This window comes from Nesoenas mayeri, assembly GCF_963082525.1.
Source record: "Nesoenas mayeri genome assembly, chromosome: 5".
Lineage (NCBI taxonomy): Eukaryota > Metazoa > Chordata > Aves > Columbiformes > Columbidae > Nesoenas > Nesoenas mayeri.
In genome coordinates this window covers 55,112,042-55,129,845 of record NC_137548.1, presented here as the reverse complement: position 1 = coordinate 55,129,845, position 17,804 = coordinate 55,112,042, and the positions used below count along the sequence as shown (strand labels likewise).

Genomic DNA, 17,804 nt, shown 5'->3' with positions numbered 1-17,804 from the left:
ACACACACACACGCCTTCGGTCACAAAAATCAGAATACACCTCATTCACATTTTGCTATTTGGGATTAAATTACATGCAACTATTTGTAATTGGAACCTGCAGAAAGTTTAGTGACAGATAATGCAACTCGAAACATCCTTTATAAGCTCTGTTTTCTAGAAAAAGCAGAAGAGCATGCTCTTGCAGCCATACATTTATAAACCCAAGTAATTTCTTGCCTTTTCTGATTGTTATTACTATAGCTTGGTTGACTTTTTTTGCCCTTTTCAGGTAGAGAAATTAATGGTTTCCAGTAACAGTAATGATTGAATAGTAGAATAACTGGTGTTTAAGTTTCCTTACTTGAAATAAATTACTGGAAGTTTCCTGTTTTTCATGGAAGCACTTGCAAACAGGAACTGTCAATTAGAAATATTCACAGAGGTAAGAGATGGTTTATTTGCCTGCACAAGGTTAACCAGTCACACACCACAACATCCTTCTGAACAAACAGCAATCGAACACTCCAAATGTCCTCTGGGCATGACCAAGTCGAAACTTTCCCATAAATCCCTGGCAGGGTTAATCTTTCCCGTACTTAACAGCCACCTCTCAAGCTCTCTCTTAAAAATGAAGGCAGAAACAGCGTGTGGCATCAACCACCTCTTGATTTAACCATAGGAATTAAAGACTCACCTTTCTAGACTTACCACTGCAGGATGAATTGCAGAAGTGAAGAAAACATGAAGTCGTGTTTATATACTTGAATGCTGCCCTAGCGGACCCAAATCAGGGTAAGCTAAACTCATGCCACCTAAAGGGATGGAAGGAAATTGGCTTGACTGACTTGCAAGGGGAAACTTCCTTAACAGGAAGTCAGACACACAAGTGTCAGGGCAAACACTTGGAAAAAAACAAACTCATAAAAATCCAAACAACAACAAAAGGTGCAGGAAGACAAGAGAGGGAACAGCTTCATGCTCCCGGGAAAAATCCTGGAGTAGAAGGGACTGGGAACCTGCACAGTAAAACCAACGTGTAACCTAAAGAATGACCTTGTCCCATCTCTCTGTGCCATGTCCAATGGAGAACTTGATGGTTCAGACCTGAAGGGAACCAGTTCTCTCCTTAACACCCTCAGCAACCCAGCAGTGACTGCAAGGATCATTTTTCCAACACTTTTCTAATGGCACACAACCCTGGCCACCAGGGGCTCTGCAAGAGGAAAGGTGCCTCTGCATCCAGCCTTCAAAATCACGGATCAGCCAGAGGGAAGTAACCAAAGCCCTGAAGAGCTACGAAGCTGCCAAGGGCTGAAGTCTAGTCAGAGGCTTTTGCGAACAAACCTGCCGTGAAGCAGCAAGGCACAGTGCGGCCACACGGCTGCTGAGGCAGCCCCTATGTACCATGGCTCACCATGGAGGCAGCAGCCCCGTGGCTGCACCTCTCTGAAGTAGGAAGGGGAGGCTTCATTGCACCAGAGGGGCCAAGAGAGCTGGAGGTGGGGGATGCCGTGAGCTCCTTTCTGCTGTGTGCCCTGGCACGATGCAGGAAGAAAGCTCGCACTGGGACAGAGGGAAAAAAACCCCAAAACTTTGCTCAGGTTTGTACCTGCTGGAAGAGCAAAAAATACTGCAGGAGGAAAAGAGCAACACTGGAAATTCAGAAAAGGCTGCAGAGCATTGGGTAGAAACAAGAACACAGCTTCTGGCGAAGCCAAAGCAAGAGAAACCAAAAGACATGAGATGTTGTGATGGAAGAAAGCAACAGGGTGGTGGGGACCAAAGTCTGCAGAACACCCCAGACTGCCAGGGAGGCACCCAGAGACAACCCAAGGGCAGACAGTTTGTGCTGGTTTGTATAAAGAATTATTTTGGGGCAACTACTTTCAGATCTGGATTTATTCCCAGTATCACACCCCTCCAGCCAAGGGAAGTCACAGTACTTTTACCCACTGCAGCAGGAAAGACTCCACTAACTCTCCCAGGCAGCCACAACTGGCATTGTGCCTGGGCAGCCAGACCACAAGTCCTAAGCTGCCCAGGACAGTCCTGCTGCTCAGCTACATGGTGGGACACTTACGAGACCGCTGGAGCTTCAGTTTCACCCAGGCACAGTCCTGTACCACAGCCCCAAATGACAAACTTACTTTGTGTTTCCACATTCCTTGCGGTCCCGCTCTGCTCTCTTCAGCCGTTCCATCCTCCAAACGTGCTGCTGGGACCCACACATCATGGGAGACCACTCCCCAGGGAGCAGTGACCCCTGCCAGTGCCCTGTCCCCACACCTGGCCAGGCCCCGCTGCACTGCAGCAGCTGAGCTGAGAACCTGTGTGCCCCACGGCCCATGAGTTCCACTCATGGTGTACCTGTTCTGGCCATCCAAAGGCTAAGGGACTGGCAATCTCCACGAGAGCAGACAACTTACTTAAGCTAGCCTATATGATTTACAGGAAATACAGGATCTTTAGCAATGTAATTAGTAGAAATACACACGCACAACAGTACAATCACAATTTCATTACCATTCTTCAACAAGAAATTGCCAGATCTTACAGGCAGCAAATAGGTGTACACCTCCTTCAGGAGTCCCTTCAGCAGCTGGCTCTGACCTGCCTGCAAGCCTGGGTAATTTCATTCCTGACAGTACAGCACAAGACAATTATTTACATGGTACTCCCCTCTCCTCCGCTCCCATCAGATAGATGCCATCACTGTAACAACCTCTGCCCTTCCTCCTCCTTCTGGCAAGGTCAGCAGCTCTCAGCACCACTGGATGAGGAAGACCCCACAACAGGACAGCACAGGCTGCTCGCAGCCCCTCCAGCAAACCAGGGCTGGAAAAAATAGTACAGGTTGTGTTCAGACTGCAACACCTCAGTAGCACAGTAGCAGGAAATACAAGGATTGCATACACTTCAAGATGACCACGCTTAAACATCAATGTATCAGTTGGCACCACATATATCATAGTGTTACAGTTCTAAAGAGATCTGTTCACTGGCTTGGATCAGGCTTGACGCTTGGTCTTTAGGTGGCACTATTTGCAGTATGTAATTTAAAAACGCTAATGTTTCAAAGTGCCATCTGCTGGTACTTTTGTTATCTACAAATACATTACAACTATTCAGAACAAAGAGTAGTGGAAGTGTCCACGTACTTTTTTTCAGTTGGCTGTATCTCCAACCCCAAAACCCCACAACTTTTCTTTTTTGATATCATGAAAGCATTTTTTTACATCTACAGCTCTGAACATTTAATTATCACTGTGAGAGCCTGGCAGGTAATTACCAGAAGCTTTCAGAAAGGAAAGCAAGTATTTTTACAGCATATGGAGGTTGCTAATTTAACTTTTAAGATGGACCAGACAGTATCACTTTAAGTTCAACTGGAGTGCAGTGCTTTTCTCTTAAAACTGTCTTTATCACAAGCCTATATTTAGCTTCATAATCAGGGCAGAGGAATCCTATCTTTCTGCAAAATTAAATCCAAAAGTTACCAGGTTCCACTGGTTACAAAACAGAAAGTAGCTACTACCCTTTACAAAAATGGTAGTGCTCATTTAAAATTACTTAAATTAACCTTTTATTATGGCAAAAGTTAAGTAATGTGCCAAGACTTAGAACTAACATTCACAACAGCTCAGAGTAACTGCATTCATAATTTTATCCTAAAAAAGGAAAAAACTGTTAGTCTGTTCTCCACAGTTTTCCACCAGAAAGACTACTCTTAAGGTCAAATTTATTTGGAAACTGTAGGCACAACATCAACAATAGTGACAATACAAGTCACTGCAATTTGGGTTTAGGAAAACCACCTCAGTGAAAGCTTAACATCTGAGGAGTGTGAAACTTGTATTTACCCCAATCTCAAAGATTGTTCTTAAAATTACTGACAAATGACAGCAACAGTTACTGTCAGGAACTGTTTGAGGTCTGCCTAAGCTTTCTGCACAAGGAGCAGACGCACATTACCTGCAGTGAACCAACCAACCTCTCTAATGTTGTTTCCCTTTCCCCCCCACCTAATGCTTTCTGCATTTTCTGAAATTCCAGTTCTTCCTCATTTTCTTCCCCAGTTCTTCCTACAGGACACAGAGGCACAGCCCCAGAAGAATAAAATACGCTTGCTGTGAATGACTAGGTCACACTACTAACTTGAAGTTATCAGACCAAAAACTCAATTTAAGCACAGACGCAAACCATACAGCTGATCTAGAACAGCAATAACAATCACCCAGATTTGATACTGTAGGACAGAGATATGGCCACACATCTGCTCCACTTTGAAAACTGTCCATATACACGCAGTTTCATGAAACGGGCAAATGTTTGTAAGACACCAACCATTTACAGACAAAACAAACTTAGTTAATGAAAATTTATTATTTCAGTAAGTCAAAGGCAGCTCTTATGCGACCAGGGCAGAAGCTGTCGATGATTCACTAAAAAGAGAGAAGATGAAAAGAGAGAAATATTAATTGCAGAGGCAGTTTTCAAACTAGTTGCCAAAAATACTGCTCCAATTTAAAGCTTTAACTACAGGTCCTGAGCTTAACCACTATCTGTTCAAATTTTTTTAAGGTTTAAAAAAAGATTTCACTTTTCCTTTTAAAATATAAATACTGAGACAATAGCATGAAACCATATATTCAAGAACCTGGCTAGTTGCATTTGAGCCTTTTCAGAAAGAGAGCAGCTCAATCTGATATTATGGGAAATCTACAGTGGCTAAGTTTTCCTAGAGAAAAACCTACAAATTAGTTTCATTTTTGCCACAGCTACTAAACTATTTCTCAAATTTTGAAGTAACGTAACTATACAAGTATCTGAGTGAGAACAGGGACCGCAGCTTGTATGAAGTACTAGAAAAAAAATCTAGTAGTGACTTCACTCATTGAGAGAATTATTTTTTCCCCCAGTGTTATGACAAGTAATTTTACCCAGCAATACGTTCCATTAGTTTATCGGTTAATATTTATGAAAATACCTCTTCTTTGCTGCCTGGTGTACCTATACACCTGATCATAATGCACTCACTCTTCACCCTTTGAGTAACAGCCGCAACGTATTATTTACAAAGCCTACAAGACCTCAGTGAAAGTAGTAACGTAAGAGAAGACTTACTACTTCCAGTTGGGTGGCAGCACTCTCTTGGTTTTGTAGTAGCGAGCCAACCTATGGATTCTGCTTTCAATCAGAATCAGGCGGAACTTGGCATCTTTATCCTTGAAAAGAAAGTTACATTACAATCAAACAGTACTTTGGCTTCTTGGTAACATACACTGCAAACGAGCTTTGGTAAAGTAAAAAATCCACACCTACTGCCACAAACTTCACATTCCGACTGCCGAAGTATCATGAGTCTGGTAAAATCAGAACAGGACCAGAAACACGTACTTTAAGCCCTGCTTTTAAGATACTTCTCACAGACAATTACAAAGACTGTTCTCCTTTAACAAAATGCCTCCCCAAATGTATAAGTTTACTCAAAGGGGTTGGCTAACAGGAACTGCACTGTAACTCTTTGTTTTGTCAAAAGAGTGACTCCTTCCTTTCCTCTTTTCCCAACAAGAAAATAAAAAATACTCAATTCCTCTATAAAATTGAGATCTTCATATAAAAACCACCCATAGCTCCCTACTTAGCATTATATTTAAAGATTAGAAAATGTTTAAGCTGCCAGTGATAGCAATCAAGGCAGATATGTATTTCATAGGACAGTGGAGGGGGGGGTCTCCCCATATACACACACTGGTAGAATCAGTTGCATAGTTTTACAAAGAAGCCACTATATTATTTGGGGAAAACTAAGAAACAAATATAGAGAGTATCTAATTAAATTAGCACTCACCTTTCTGTTTCTCTCAAGATGTTTGCGAACAGCAACAGCTTTCTTGATCAAGTGATAAAGATCCTCTGGAAGGTCTGGGGCCAGTCCCTTGGATTTAAGGATTCTTAAAATTTTGTTGCCAGTAACAAATCGAACCTGGGCAACACCATGGGAATCCCTCAGGATCACACCTGAAACAAATGTTTACATTTACACTGAAATCAAAAACCTTACACAAACAGGTCTTGTACCTATAAGGTTGGTTTCACGAGATACCCAAAAAAGGCCTTCTCTAAATGGAAAACCTTTCTGGTGGAAACTGTCAACAAATGGTGAACAACAAGTAAGCTAAATACAACTTACAGAAGCTGAAACACTAATCAGACATCACTTAACAGGCAACTAACCTGTCACACTTAGGCAGGTAACACATTAGGCTTCCTCACAAGGGGAGGAAGAGGGGCAGGTGTTGATCTCTGTGGTGACCAATGACAGAACCTGAGGGAATGGCAGGAAGATGTGCCAGGGGAGGTTCAGGTTGGACATTAGGAAAAGGTTCTTCACCCAGAGGGTGGTGGAATCCTGGAACAGGCTCCTTAGGGAGGTGTCACAGCCCCAAGCCTGACAGTGTTCAAGAAGAGACTGGACAGACACACGGTTTGAACTGTGGGGTTGTCATATGCAGGGACAGGAGTTGGACTCAATGATCCTTGTGGGTTCTTTCCAACTCAGGACAATCTACGATTCTGTTATTGGGAAATTCTCCAGAGGACTCATTCAAGCCAGCTATTCAATCACCCTTTATTCTGTTGTTAACAAAGATGTCATAGACACCTTACTCTAAAAAAAATGTACACACCATAGGGATCACTAATACTCTCAGGATTACCATAAAATAAAATAATTATACTGCAGAACTCATTACCATATAGAGTTGCAACATTTGTACACTTGAGCAGAGCTCTACAAGGGTCCAAACTCCTGAGAAATCGTCAATTACGCAGCTGCAGAGCCCAGGTTCAGTAAGCTCCTAAACACAGGGCTGCTGGTATCTGAGATGAGATGTGAAGTTTCTCCAAGAAAATGGGCAGACTGAACTTCCCTATAATATCAGTGGTCATTCCTAAGGACAGCTTATAAGATTGAACAGAAGCTTCACACTTCCTGCTTGAAGAAAAAATACTCACCTACTTCACCAAATATGCTTCTTCCAAAAATGAAACATATTACATTTTTAGTGGTATCCACACAGTAAATGAATAGGTACATCATAAAACCTGTATTTTCTTAGCGTGTTATTCAATCCGGGTTGAAGGAACAATTACATTATGAGAGTCAGAAAAGTGTGGTTTGTCTCCATTTAGGAGTTATTCATAAGCCTTACCGATTTGCGAGGGAGTCAGGCCCTTTTTAGCCAGCTTGTAGATCTGCTCCTTTACATCATCAGAAGTAAGTTTCAGCCACTAAAGAAAATTAGAAAAAAAAAAATTGATAAACAACGTTTAACAGAGAAGCACAGGCTAGCTACATGAAAGCTTTTTATAAATGATAGAAATATATACTTTGTAACACTTGAAAAAATAATTAAGAACTGAAATGGTGCTTCTAATGATAAAGAAACTTTTTTACATACTCTAAACCTATAGTGCTGGTTAAATATGGTGGTGGAAGACAGAAGGTAGAAAGTATCTGTTTAAAATATCCCACGTGACCTCCAACCAGCTGCTTTATCATCAGTTTAACTGCTGCACTGCAAGCATGAATACAAATTTACAGAGGAAAAAATCACTGCGATTGGGAAGGAACTCCTTAATTTGGCCTCGGACAGAAACACGAACTGAGATTCATTTAGCCATCTCTTGGCAAAACACCTAGGGAGATTAGTGAAAATTACAAGGAATCAACAAGCTAGGTAATCCTCACTCTTTCACTAAGTGACAAAGCCCTCTGATATTTTTTTCCTTTATAATACCAACCATCACATGAAATTGAAAAGCACGGTAAAAATGTATTTGGAAGTGCTCTATTGATTACAACTCAAAACAGAATACAAATAAAATTAAGCAAAAAAGCCATAATGTTTTTAAAAATAGCTAGAGCATTTGAGCAATCTAAAAATTAAACTGTATAATCATCAGCATCAGTACTTCAAGCAGCTTCACATTACCTTACTTTAAATTGTATGTCTTTATTTTCATGTCTTGTGCTTTAATTCCATGTTTGCTTTAAACTGTTTCGCAGTACATGCTTTTCCACATGTACCGCAAATTATCTTTCTGCCAAGACACAGATCCTTCAAGACAGAGACGGCAAGGCAAGATGGATTAAGCAGCTGCTCGTTTAGCTGACAGGGAAACCCCTAAAGTGGAAGTACCCTGAATGAACTAAGGGCATGCTGAAACTAGTGAAGTTAGTGCTCTGATCAGTGAGCTACTGTTGTATACAGTTCAGAAAACAGACAGCTTATTCCACAATTGCAAAGGTCAAACTTCCAGTGCAAAAAGAGTAATTTAATTTCTAGGAATTATCAACATACAGACTAAATAAAGTTGAAGTGATACTTATATAAAGTGAGGCACAAAGAGGAAAAGAGACTTTTCCCCAACAAATCATCTGACCAGGAAACAGTATTTGCTGTCTCAGTATCCTAAAGACCACAGGCTAAAGTAACGTTTTATCAGACCACAATTTAAGACGATGACACCAAGCACTCCATGTCTCCTCGCTGTGTCTGCTTTCCTGGGCTGCACTCTGGAAGCAGCCCCTGCACGGACGGGCCCAAGTTACTCACCGTGGGCACGCTGCGTCTGTACGGCAGGGCTGACTGGGACAGGCCCTTTCTGTGGGGAGGAAGCAGATCAGACGCTGAAGAGAGCCGGCCGGGCCCTCCCGCTAACAGCGCCCCCCGCCCGGCCGGGCCCGCGGCCTCCGCCACCGCCTGCACACGGTGCCGCCGCCGGCACAGGCTGCGCGGGGCAACACCGGGAGCAGGAGCGCGGGCCCGGCCGAGAGAACCCGCACCTCAGCACCGGCCCCAGCCCTCCCCCGCCCTGCCGCCACATCGCCCCCGCTGCCAGCCTCCCCCTGCCACCCCCACAGGCCGCACAGCTCTCGCAGCAGCCCCTCTGCTCCCGCACCCGCGCCCTTCCAGCCCTGCCGCAGCCCCCGGCCGGCCCCAGGCCGCGGCGCGGCCCTCACCCGGGAGCGTGCATGCGACCCATGATGGCGGCGGCACGAAAGAGGGAGCGACGCGAGGCAGCTGCCCTTCCCGCCTCACTTCCGCAGGAAAGGGCGGTTTCGCGCCCAGCCCCGCCCCGCGCCCGCACGCCAGCCAATCAGTGGTGCCGGCGCTCCGCCGCGCACGCCGCCGCACGGGAGGGCCGGCCTGCACCGCGCTCCCGCCAGCGGGGCTAGAAGGGGGCGGGGCCAGGGAAGGGGCGGGGCTGAGGGCGGGACCCCCCCAACCCGGCCCCAGCGAACAGTGAAGACCCGACCAGCTCTTGTTCTTTCCCAGAATAGCGTTTAATGTACGTACAGGACAGTTACGGAGTCACATTGAGCCCGTTCAGTACGGGCACGACATTGTATAATACATCTTTATTAAGAGCTCGTTTAATTAAAAGTATTTGGTTCTTACAGATATATAGACAATGGGAGGCAAAACTGTTGCTCTGGCTGCTTTTCATCGCCTATAGCTCTGAGGCGCAGTGTCCGAGCGACAAGCACAGGGCCTGCCCAGGGTAAGGCAGGGACAGGCCTTTCTACACAACCCCGGCTGTAAAAATAGAGAAAAAGAACTTTTATCAAAGATCGCACGTGCTTCCTGAGACAGGGAGCTGGAGATCCTAAGCAGGCAGTAATAAAAGTTTCAGTGCACAGTTGTAAGGTAATACAGAAAAGGAAGAGGTCATAGCACAAGCCAAACAAGGTCCAAACAGACAATTCTAGTTCTGGCTGCAGGACAGATGTGCATAAGAGATTTATTTTCATTAAACAAAATATAAAAAGCTGTTAAAACTACAACTTTTAAGCAATTTAGCGTACTGGTAAATTCCACTCCAATTGAGTGCTTTCCTTTTTCTCATCCATTTTTTTATTTGCATGTAGTACATTAAAGTCTTACTGCAACAATCACTTTTTTATTGAGGGCAAAGAGGTGCAAGCTTGGTGCTGTTCCTCTGTGTGCCAGGGGACGCCAAGGCCAGATCCCCAGACAAAATAAAAACCATGACCTTAAAAAGCTCCAGCCAGTAAGTATTTTGAAAAGGAAGGGAAAGGCACAAAAAGAGTTGAGCTATGAAGAAATCAGAAGTCAGGACAAGTGCTAACAATAATACAGTACTATACATTTTTTTCAGAGTCCAGACAACTGTTAAAACTGCAAATCATTTTTTAAATGATTTTAGTTTATTTGTATTTTGTGCTGTAAGACACTGTGCTTTAATAGGAAACTGCAAAAAAGGCAGTACATATTGCTTTCATTTTATTTCACAATGGAACGTTTCACAAAAACAGTAGTCTACTTTCCTGTGTTTAAATGACTTGTGATTCTAATGATGGAATGGAGTAAGTCTCAAAAGCATCAAGTGAGCAGGAAATATATCTAGTTAGTTATATAGTTTATTATTTACAGGCTATGTACTAAATGAGAAATACGCAGAAGATGCCTAATAAAACTGGGATTTGTTAGCGCCCATTAGTTTCTAACATTCAAGGTATTCTTAGCTTTTTAATTATATTAATTTGTAAGAAGTTGGACCGTGAATACTTTAGGCACCAGGAGATTCAAGTTTACTTCTCTCTTCTGTATTGAAGGGAGATTGGTCAGTAGCAGGGTAAAGAAAAATCAGATAAAATAGGTTTTTAGTGTTGGGTATATAGAAGGCTTTCCCCATATTGTGTTTTCATTCTTAGTTGTATATTTTACTCTAAAATTCCGCTCTAGTCATAGTCAGCAGTGATAGTCTGTCTTGCTTCAAGATTTAGCACTAAAGAAAAGTGTGCAATTTTACTCTATAGCTTTGTTTAGACAGAACATAATTATCCTAAACACCAAGTAAGGTGAATAAAAAGGCTACGCCTGTAGTGCAGAAACACCTAATTCAGTAACCAGTGGTATCAACAGGAGATAGTAAGCAACATGTGTATTCACTCCTCTCTCACAATACAGTTCAAATCTAATGTTCCTTGGAATTAAGTATTTTTAATGAAATTAATTCTGATTTGGAGTGAGAAAGAGTGTTGCTGTGAACTGTTAAAGAAAAAAGTGACCAAGTTCCTCTCTCAAAGCTCTGTTAATGCAGCTCCTTTCTGGCCTGCAATCCATCCAGCAGTTGTGCTTTTTAACTAGAGGCCACCCTTTACCTGGAGGTCCAGCTAAGGAATTTAGGTGCAACTGTCACTTTGGATTTATTGCTTGAATCCGCTCCACATTTAATCACTGCAGTATTTAAAAGTTCTTGAAATTACGACATTCCAAAACACGGAGAAGCTGGGCACATTTCCTACAGCACCACATTCAGCCAGTCTTCATCCCATTTTTGGAGATCACAGGTACAAAAAATTGATATGAGTTGCACTAACCGTGAAGATCAGTACATTAAGTGATGTTATATGTAATAACATCTCAGGAAAAGACTTCCAGTAGGACCTGCAAGGTATCAAATATGAGAACGTTTCCCCTTTTTAAGGAGCTGAAAGTTAACAGGTATACATATTTAAATACCAGAAATGAGGTAAAAGAGAAGCATTTGAATTATAAGGCACCGTTATTTACAACTTCCATTATTGGCACTCACTTCAGTAAGTCTTAGAGAAGCATAAATCTGGGACTAAATGCAACGCTAAGGAATTTTTCCAGCCCTTCAACCTTCATTTCTACAGGTGTGTGTGAAGCCACCAATATTTTACCCGTCGCTGCTTCTGTGATCTCTAGTTAGTAGCAGGAATGTAATCCTACAAATGTCATTGCTTTGATGTTCTCCAGCATCTCGCCATGGATGACAATGCAGGTAACAAAATTCAAAAGCAAAAAATGCACTATATCCACAGGCTCAGTGATTAAGTTATAGTTTAACCATAAACCATAACCATCTAACCACACTGGTCAAACTGTTCATCTCACTTTCATGGATGGTTTCAAAACCCCTTCTTTCACCCACAACTGTTAAACATTTACAATGATATTTTGATAACATCGCATAAGAATAAACCGTGTTTCCTAGAAATCCTCCAGATTAGGCTACATGAACATTGGTCCAACATATCTGTTGAAATGCGGAGTCTCCTATTTTAAGGTATACAAGTTATCTTCAAGTAGGAAGATGCGCAAAGCACAAGTGAATACAACTGCTCTGGTCTTACTCAGGTGTCAAAATGAGTTCACAGATAGGGTACAGCAGTTAGTCGATACCAGTTAACAGTCTCCTTGCTCAAGTTGAAGTCTCTTAGTGAGAGCGTAATTCCACCCAAGAAGAAGTTCTCACGTAACGATTCTGCGCTGAGCACACTTAACTGAAGTTCTCTCTGTTTCAGAGTCTCCATGCTATATCCACTGTACACAAGCTAGAAAGTAAGAAGTGAAGAATTTTTTGGTTATCCAAATGAAGTTACACAGATCACCCTTTCTTGTGACTACCTAGCCACCAACAGATGTCTTAACTGCACATTATGGCCATCCAGCACATCTGATTTTCAGCAGATGGGCTGAAGTACATCTGTATTTTATTTTGTGCTCCCAGTGTTGTGTTTACAAGGACCAGTGTTTTTAGCAGGAAGCACTGTTTACATGCCAAGACTTCTAAATTCATTCTTGTCCACATTATGAATCAGTGAATCCAGGGCAAGGGGATCTTTAGTTTTGACTCCTTTCCTTCACCCCATGAGACTGAGGAATTTCTGCTTACTCGTAACAGTACATTTACCTAATCAGTTGCTTTGGGGTTTTTGCATTGTTTATTTTGTTTGGTTTTGTTTTGTTTGTTTTTTTAAAGAGGCAGAAAGTTTTTGAAACAAGTTCCTTTTCCAGTTATACATCTTCAGATTTTTTAATTTTAGTTAATATTTTAGCGACTGCTTAGAATAAGAGACAATAGCAAACCAAAGGATAAATTTTAACTTGCCATTTCATTGAACGTTGGATTTCTTGTCTTCCGAGAGATTTTGGTTTTGCGTTTGGATGTTTTGTGTGTGTCTGGAAGTAAGTATGTTTTTACATAGGGATTTGGATCTGCACCATCCTCTGTAACCTACAATCCAAAACCAAGCCAAGTTAGAAAATTAGTTAGTGCACACCTATTTGCATATTTATTTTCAAGTACCTAGACTTCGCAATCAGGCCGACCAAAACACCAGTTAAGTTGGCAGGTGGAAAATTCGGAGGGAGAGAAGAGTTCCACCATTCCTGCATCAACCTAACTCAAGAAGATAATTGACAAAATAGAAACAGTTTTTGGCAGTGAGCTCAGAATCTCCACCTACCAGGTCTTTAATGTGCATCACCATGATAAACAGAGTGCTATTTCTATATGATATGGATAGCTTCACTTCTCCTCCCACTTTGCCTGAGGTAGGACTTGATGGACTTGCATCTGGAAAAATATACAATTATTTCCTCTGTAGTATTTGTACATTTTCATCAGTACTACACTGACTAATGAAATATGGAGAAAATAACAGAACAAGTTCAGTTTCGGATTTTATTTACAGTTCTCTAAGAAGAGGACAAGGCCATAGGTTTTCAAGATCTTTGCATTCTCTCTTAAGAATCAACTTGGAGGTTTAAAGTAAAAACTTGAATAATTTAGTCAAGCTATAAGCAAGCCCAAATGTTCACATACATTGTTGCAATTTTTGGTATGTTGTTATTTTCTTGAAACTGTATGCAGGAACATTTGGACAGACAGTGATGCAGTTTTCAATGAGGGAAAACTATAGTTCATTAAAAAAATAAATTACATTGTAGAGGTGTCATACTATAGTCACCAAATTTATAAACACCCCAAAAACCATTACCTACCTGTAGGTCTGGCTATTCCATCTATTCCTTCCACTTTGTCATCACGAAGTAATGGATGGAAAAAAGTATAAACAAGATCACACTGAATTTGGAAGAAACGTTACATATTAGTTTAAGTGTTAACAAGCACCAAAATCTGAAAACTTACATTGGATTTGCTTAAGTTATTTGGACTTACTTCTGCCACCTCTGCAGAGCTGTTCATCAGACTCTGAATGTAGCTGTTGAGCTCCACTTTTCTTTTAGCTGCTACATCTTTTATATGTGTTCTTCCCAGAACCATCTTATTAGGAAAGCTACAGGGGAAGATCAAGATAAAGAGTGTTCAGTTAGCACAGTTAGATTTCATTGTCATTTCCATCCTGAAGTGCTGGCATCCATTTTTCATGTCAATCAGGAGTGCAAACACAGCACACTAATAGGAAATTACATTACAGAAATGCAAGGAAACATTTATAGGCAATTGTTATACGTGGTATGACACACAGACTAAAGACACTGAATTGCTTCGCTGGCTTTCCTCCTTAAAACTTAGGGACAACAGTTTGCTGCCTTAATTGCCAACTTTGAGGTCTAGTTTGCCCCTCAGCAGTTGTGTGTCTGTTTCAAGCCATTTCTTCCTCCACCCTGCTGGGAGCAGTTTTTGTTGCTTCCATTAGAATAGTGATGAGTGAGTTAGGAACATACCCTGGTAACTTCCAAAGAGGAAAGAGAATGCCAAGTTTGTTGTGGAGCTCCTGGAACTCATCAAATGTTCGGAAGACAAACGTTGGCTCAACTTGCCCTTCTCTCAAAACTCTCACTACATAGATCTGCGCAAAACACACACAAAAAAAACCAAGACAAAAGTAGCAACAATATTACAGAACTGACTTAACAACATCATTTTCTTAACAATTAACTCTTTCTACTATGGTAATCCTTCTCCAGCATCCATATCCTAGTAACAGCATTTGCATTTTATAGTAGAGGTAGAATTATAAATAGCCGTACTGTAATGCAAAGTAACATCACATGATCTCCCCATAATGTACATCCACATCTGACAGGGAATAAAGGTAGCTAAGGCTAAGCTGTCCACATTGCCTCTTTTAAACCTTATTGTAAGTTCATACCAGACAGCAGGTGTACAACATTTTCATACATCGGTGCAAGATTACATCTGGACATGTATCTGTGGGGCCAGAACTACCACAAAACTTTTCAGGTGTGGAATACAGAAGAAACTAATGCCTAGGTTTTTTTTTTTTTTTTCAATCTAATTCTCTGAAGATTCTAAAGGATTCCACTTTTAAAGTGATAATTTGGTGGGCAGATGCAAGCGTACTGCATCATATAACATACATTTAAAAAAATACTGCGGGTACAGTCCCAGAATACAGTTCTCCACATTATTATGAAAGGAAAATGAAGGCTGAGAAATTGCACAGAAAATTCAATTCGGTGGATTCATTTTATGGGCAGATGAGTTAAATGTACATTTAAAAAATGCACAACTGGGAAGACGTTTAAAAATCTAGACAGAGGGAGACTACATCATCTTAAGGGTTTCATAGAAGATAAAAGGCTGTTTGGCTTAGACCAGAAGGGCTCAAACACATTTATAACATAGCAATTCAGTGCAAAGCTCTTTTTCACTTCCAGTGTTATTCAGCTTTGTTCTACCTTTGCTAGCTGGCATCTTACCAGATTAAGACATCTACAGCAAATACAGCTTGGAAAGAGGTGTTCACTTGCACATATCAATATAGCTCACTTCTTAAACAACTTGAGGAAAATGCAACTTGAGCTGACTATTCTAGGCCAAACAGCAGAAGTTAAAAAACTGTGAAGATGGTTGCACATCCGCATAGGAATACCAATATTAATACAAGCCTTAAAGTGTAACCCAGTCCTATTGAAATCCTGAGGGCAAATTGTAATGCTTGCTGCCTCTAGCAAGACCAACTAGGATTGTAGGCATGATGCTTTCACTTATGAGGAGCAAAAAGAACTTTAATGGAAGGTCAAAACAAAGCCAGAAAGTATTTGACGGAATGACTCCCTATTCAGGAAGGAGCCATTTTACAGAGGGTAGCTACATAAAGGTGACTCAAATCCCCATTTTTAAAAAAAAATCACCTCCACCAACACAACTTCTGTCCTTTCTGCCTCCTTCTAGATCCTTCTCAAGAAGTGTCTTCAATTTGAAGACTATTATTGGATGCTAAAAATACAGGTCTGTACACTAGCACTCCTGTGGTGGGTTTACCCTGGCCAGCAGCTAAGCACCCCCACAGCTGCTTGCTCACTCCCACCCCCACCATGGGACAGGGGAGAGAATAAGAGCAGAAGTGAGAAGATGTGTGGGCTGATATAAAGACAGCCCTTGGGAGGGGAGGTGATGCAAAGACAATCTCTCACTGCCTCCCACAAGCAGACCCGTGCCCAGCCAGTCCCCAGGAAACAGCCGCCTTGGAATAAAACATCCTCCCACCCCCTGCTTGCTTTCTCTAACCCCCATTTTCATCGCTGAGTATGACATTGTATGCTATGGAGTACGTCTTTGGCCAGTTTGAGTCAGCTGTCCCTTCCCAATTCCTTGCCTACCCACAGCCTGCTCACTGCAGCAGGGGGGAAGGGGCAAAGTAGAAGAGAAAGTCTTGACACTGCACAAGCACCCTTCAGCAAGAGCCAAATCAGTGGTGTTATCCATACAGTTTCAGTTAAGCATCCAAAACACAGCCCTGTGTAGGCTGCAATGAAGAAAGATGACTCCATCCTAGCCAGAGCCAGTATAGTTCTTGTCTTCTCCAGGAATCAAGCAAGTAGGCCCATTTCCATCTAGAGTTCAATTACGGGGTTTGGTTTTGCTTTCAAGACATCCATAGAGGGGCTTAATTTTGAGTGTCAACCCTGGTGCGGGTTTCTAGGCTCCCATTATAGACAACGCAGTCAGGCTTCAGAAAACTCTTCAGCTCATCCCAAATCTGACATTAGTGCCCAACTGAACAATAAGTATCTATAGCTGTATTTACTAAATCTGTCAGTAAAGAGAACCTACCTATCTGCCTCACAGCTGGCTACTTAAGGCTAAACAAGACATGTTTCCCTTGGACTAATCCTCTGTAATTAACCACTGAACTTCTGGCAAGAAGGACTATGTATCTTGTTGGAAGATAATGCACAGGATCTTCACCGAGTGGAAACAGATTCCACATACTTACATAATGTTTATCTGGGTTATATCTCTTCTGATATGTAAACACAGACACTTGTTTGATTCTGCCATCTTGTTTAAGAGAATATGTTTTAGCAGAAAATGAGAGGATGGGTTCATCATTAGAAGGTAGACCTGAGAAACGCAGCTGAGCCAAATTGTGAATGAAGAAATTAAACTTTGTGGCAACACTTCCCAGACTGGATTCAATCAATCTAGGAAAGAAAAAACCAAGTCAAAACCCATCAAAATGGCTCTGTCAATAAATTAGACTTAACTCTAAGAAAAATAAAACCCAATTTCTTACTGACAGAGAAACAGTTTTTAAACCAAGTGTGATCAATGGGCTATATAAATAGCATTGTGTCAGCATTTAATAGAAGATGCAGCATCCAAACTTTGGAATAGGTTATTACCCTAGAAGTAAAGGCTTTCCAGAGTGAGCAGAAAAGCTGCATGCATACTACTCCAGCTTCCTCCAGTTATTTAAATTAAAGTACAATAACATTTTGTAACACATAGCAACAACTCAGTTAAGCTACATACACACCCCCACTTGCCACACTAGAGCACCATCCCTCCCTCCACAGTACAAAAGCACTTCTTGAAAGAGAGAACTACTTCACATGCATTACAAGGTTCCCACCATATACACTACTATTAAGCAATTCAGGATGTACTCAAAATGCAAGTCCCCAACAGCCAGACAGAATTCTTTACTTTCAGTATTTCAAACACTTTTTTTGCACAAGGGTACTCTTAAAAGCAGGGAAGTA

The 17,804-nt window shown here is 41.7% G+C and overlaps 2 protein-coding genes across 5 annotated transcripts in view; both read right to left on the bottom strand.

The window, feature by feature from the left end:
• Positions 1-4,345: 4,345 nt before the first annotated feature.
• Positions 4,346-9,115, bottom strand: RPS13 (ribosomal protein S13). The gene is made up of 6 exons (XM_080344572.1): positions 9,011-9,115; positions 8,604-8,652; positions 7,197-7,275; positions 5,834-6,003; positions 5,107-5,207; positions 4,346-4,424 (listed from the first exon to the last, which is right to left on the bottom strand). Exons 1-6 carry the CDS (start codon positions 9,031-9,033, stop codon positions 4,391-4,393), a joined length of 456 nt encoding a protein of 151 aa, XP_080200698.1. The 5' UTR covers positions 9,034-9,115; the 3' UTR covers positions 4,346-4,390.
• A 259-nt stretch (positions 9,116-9,374) lies between these two features.
• The window catches only part of PIK3C2A (phosphatidylinositol-4-phosphate 3-kinase catalytic subunit type 2 alpha), a 49,730-nt gene continuing 41,300 nt past the window's right edge, over positions 9,375-17,804 (bottom strand). For 2 of the 4 annotated variants that reach the window (XM_080345076.1, XM_080345077.1), the window contains exons 27-34: positions 17,036-17,243; positions 14,517-14,641; positions 14,008-14,125; positions 13,830-13,911; positions 13,292-13,401; positions 12,934-13,059; positions 12,225-12,376; positions 9,375-9,587 (exon numbers count right to left, since the gene is read on the bottom strand). In XM_080345076.1, coding sequence (XP_080201202.1) covers positions 9,446-9,587; positions 12,225-12,376; positions 12,934-13,059; positions 13,292-13,401; positions 13,830-13,911; positions 14,008-14,125; positions 14,517-14,641; positions 17,036-17,243 — 1,063 coding nt within the window. In that variant the 3' untranslated portion in view covers positions 9,375-9,445. Of the gene's footprint in view, positions 12,377-12,933; positions 13,060-13,291; positions 13,402-13,829; positions 13,912-14,007; positions 14,126-14,516; positions 14,642-17,035; positions 17,244-17,804 lie in introns of all 4 variants that reach the window. The other 2 variants (XM_080345078.1, XM_080345079.1) reach the window with 1 other exon arrangement.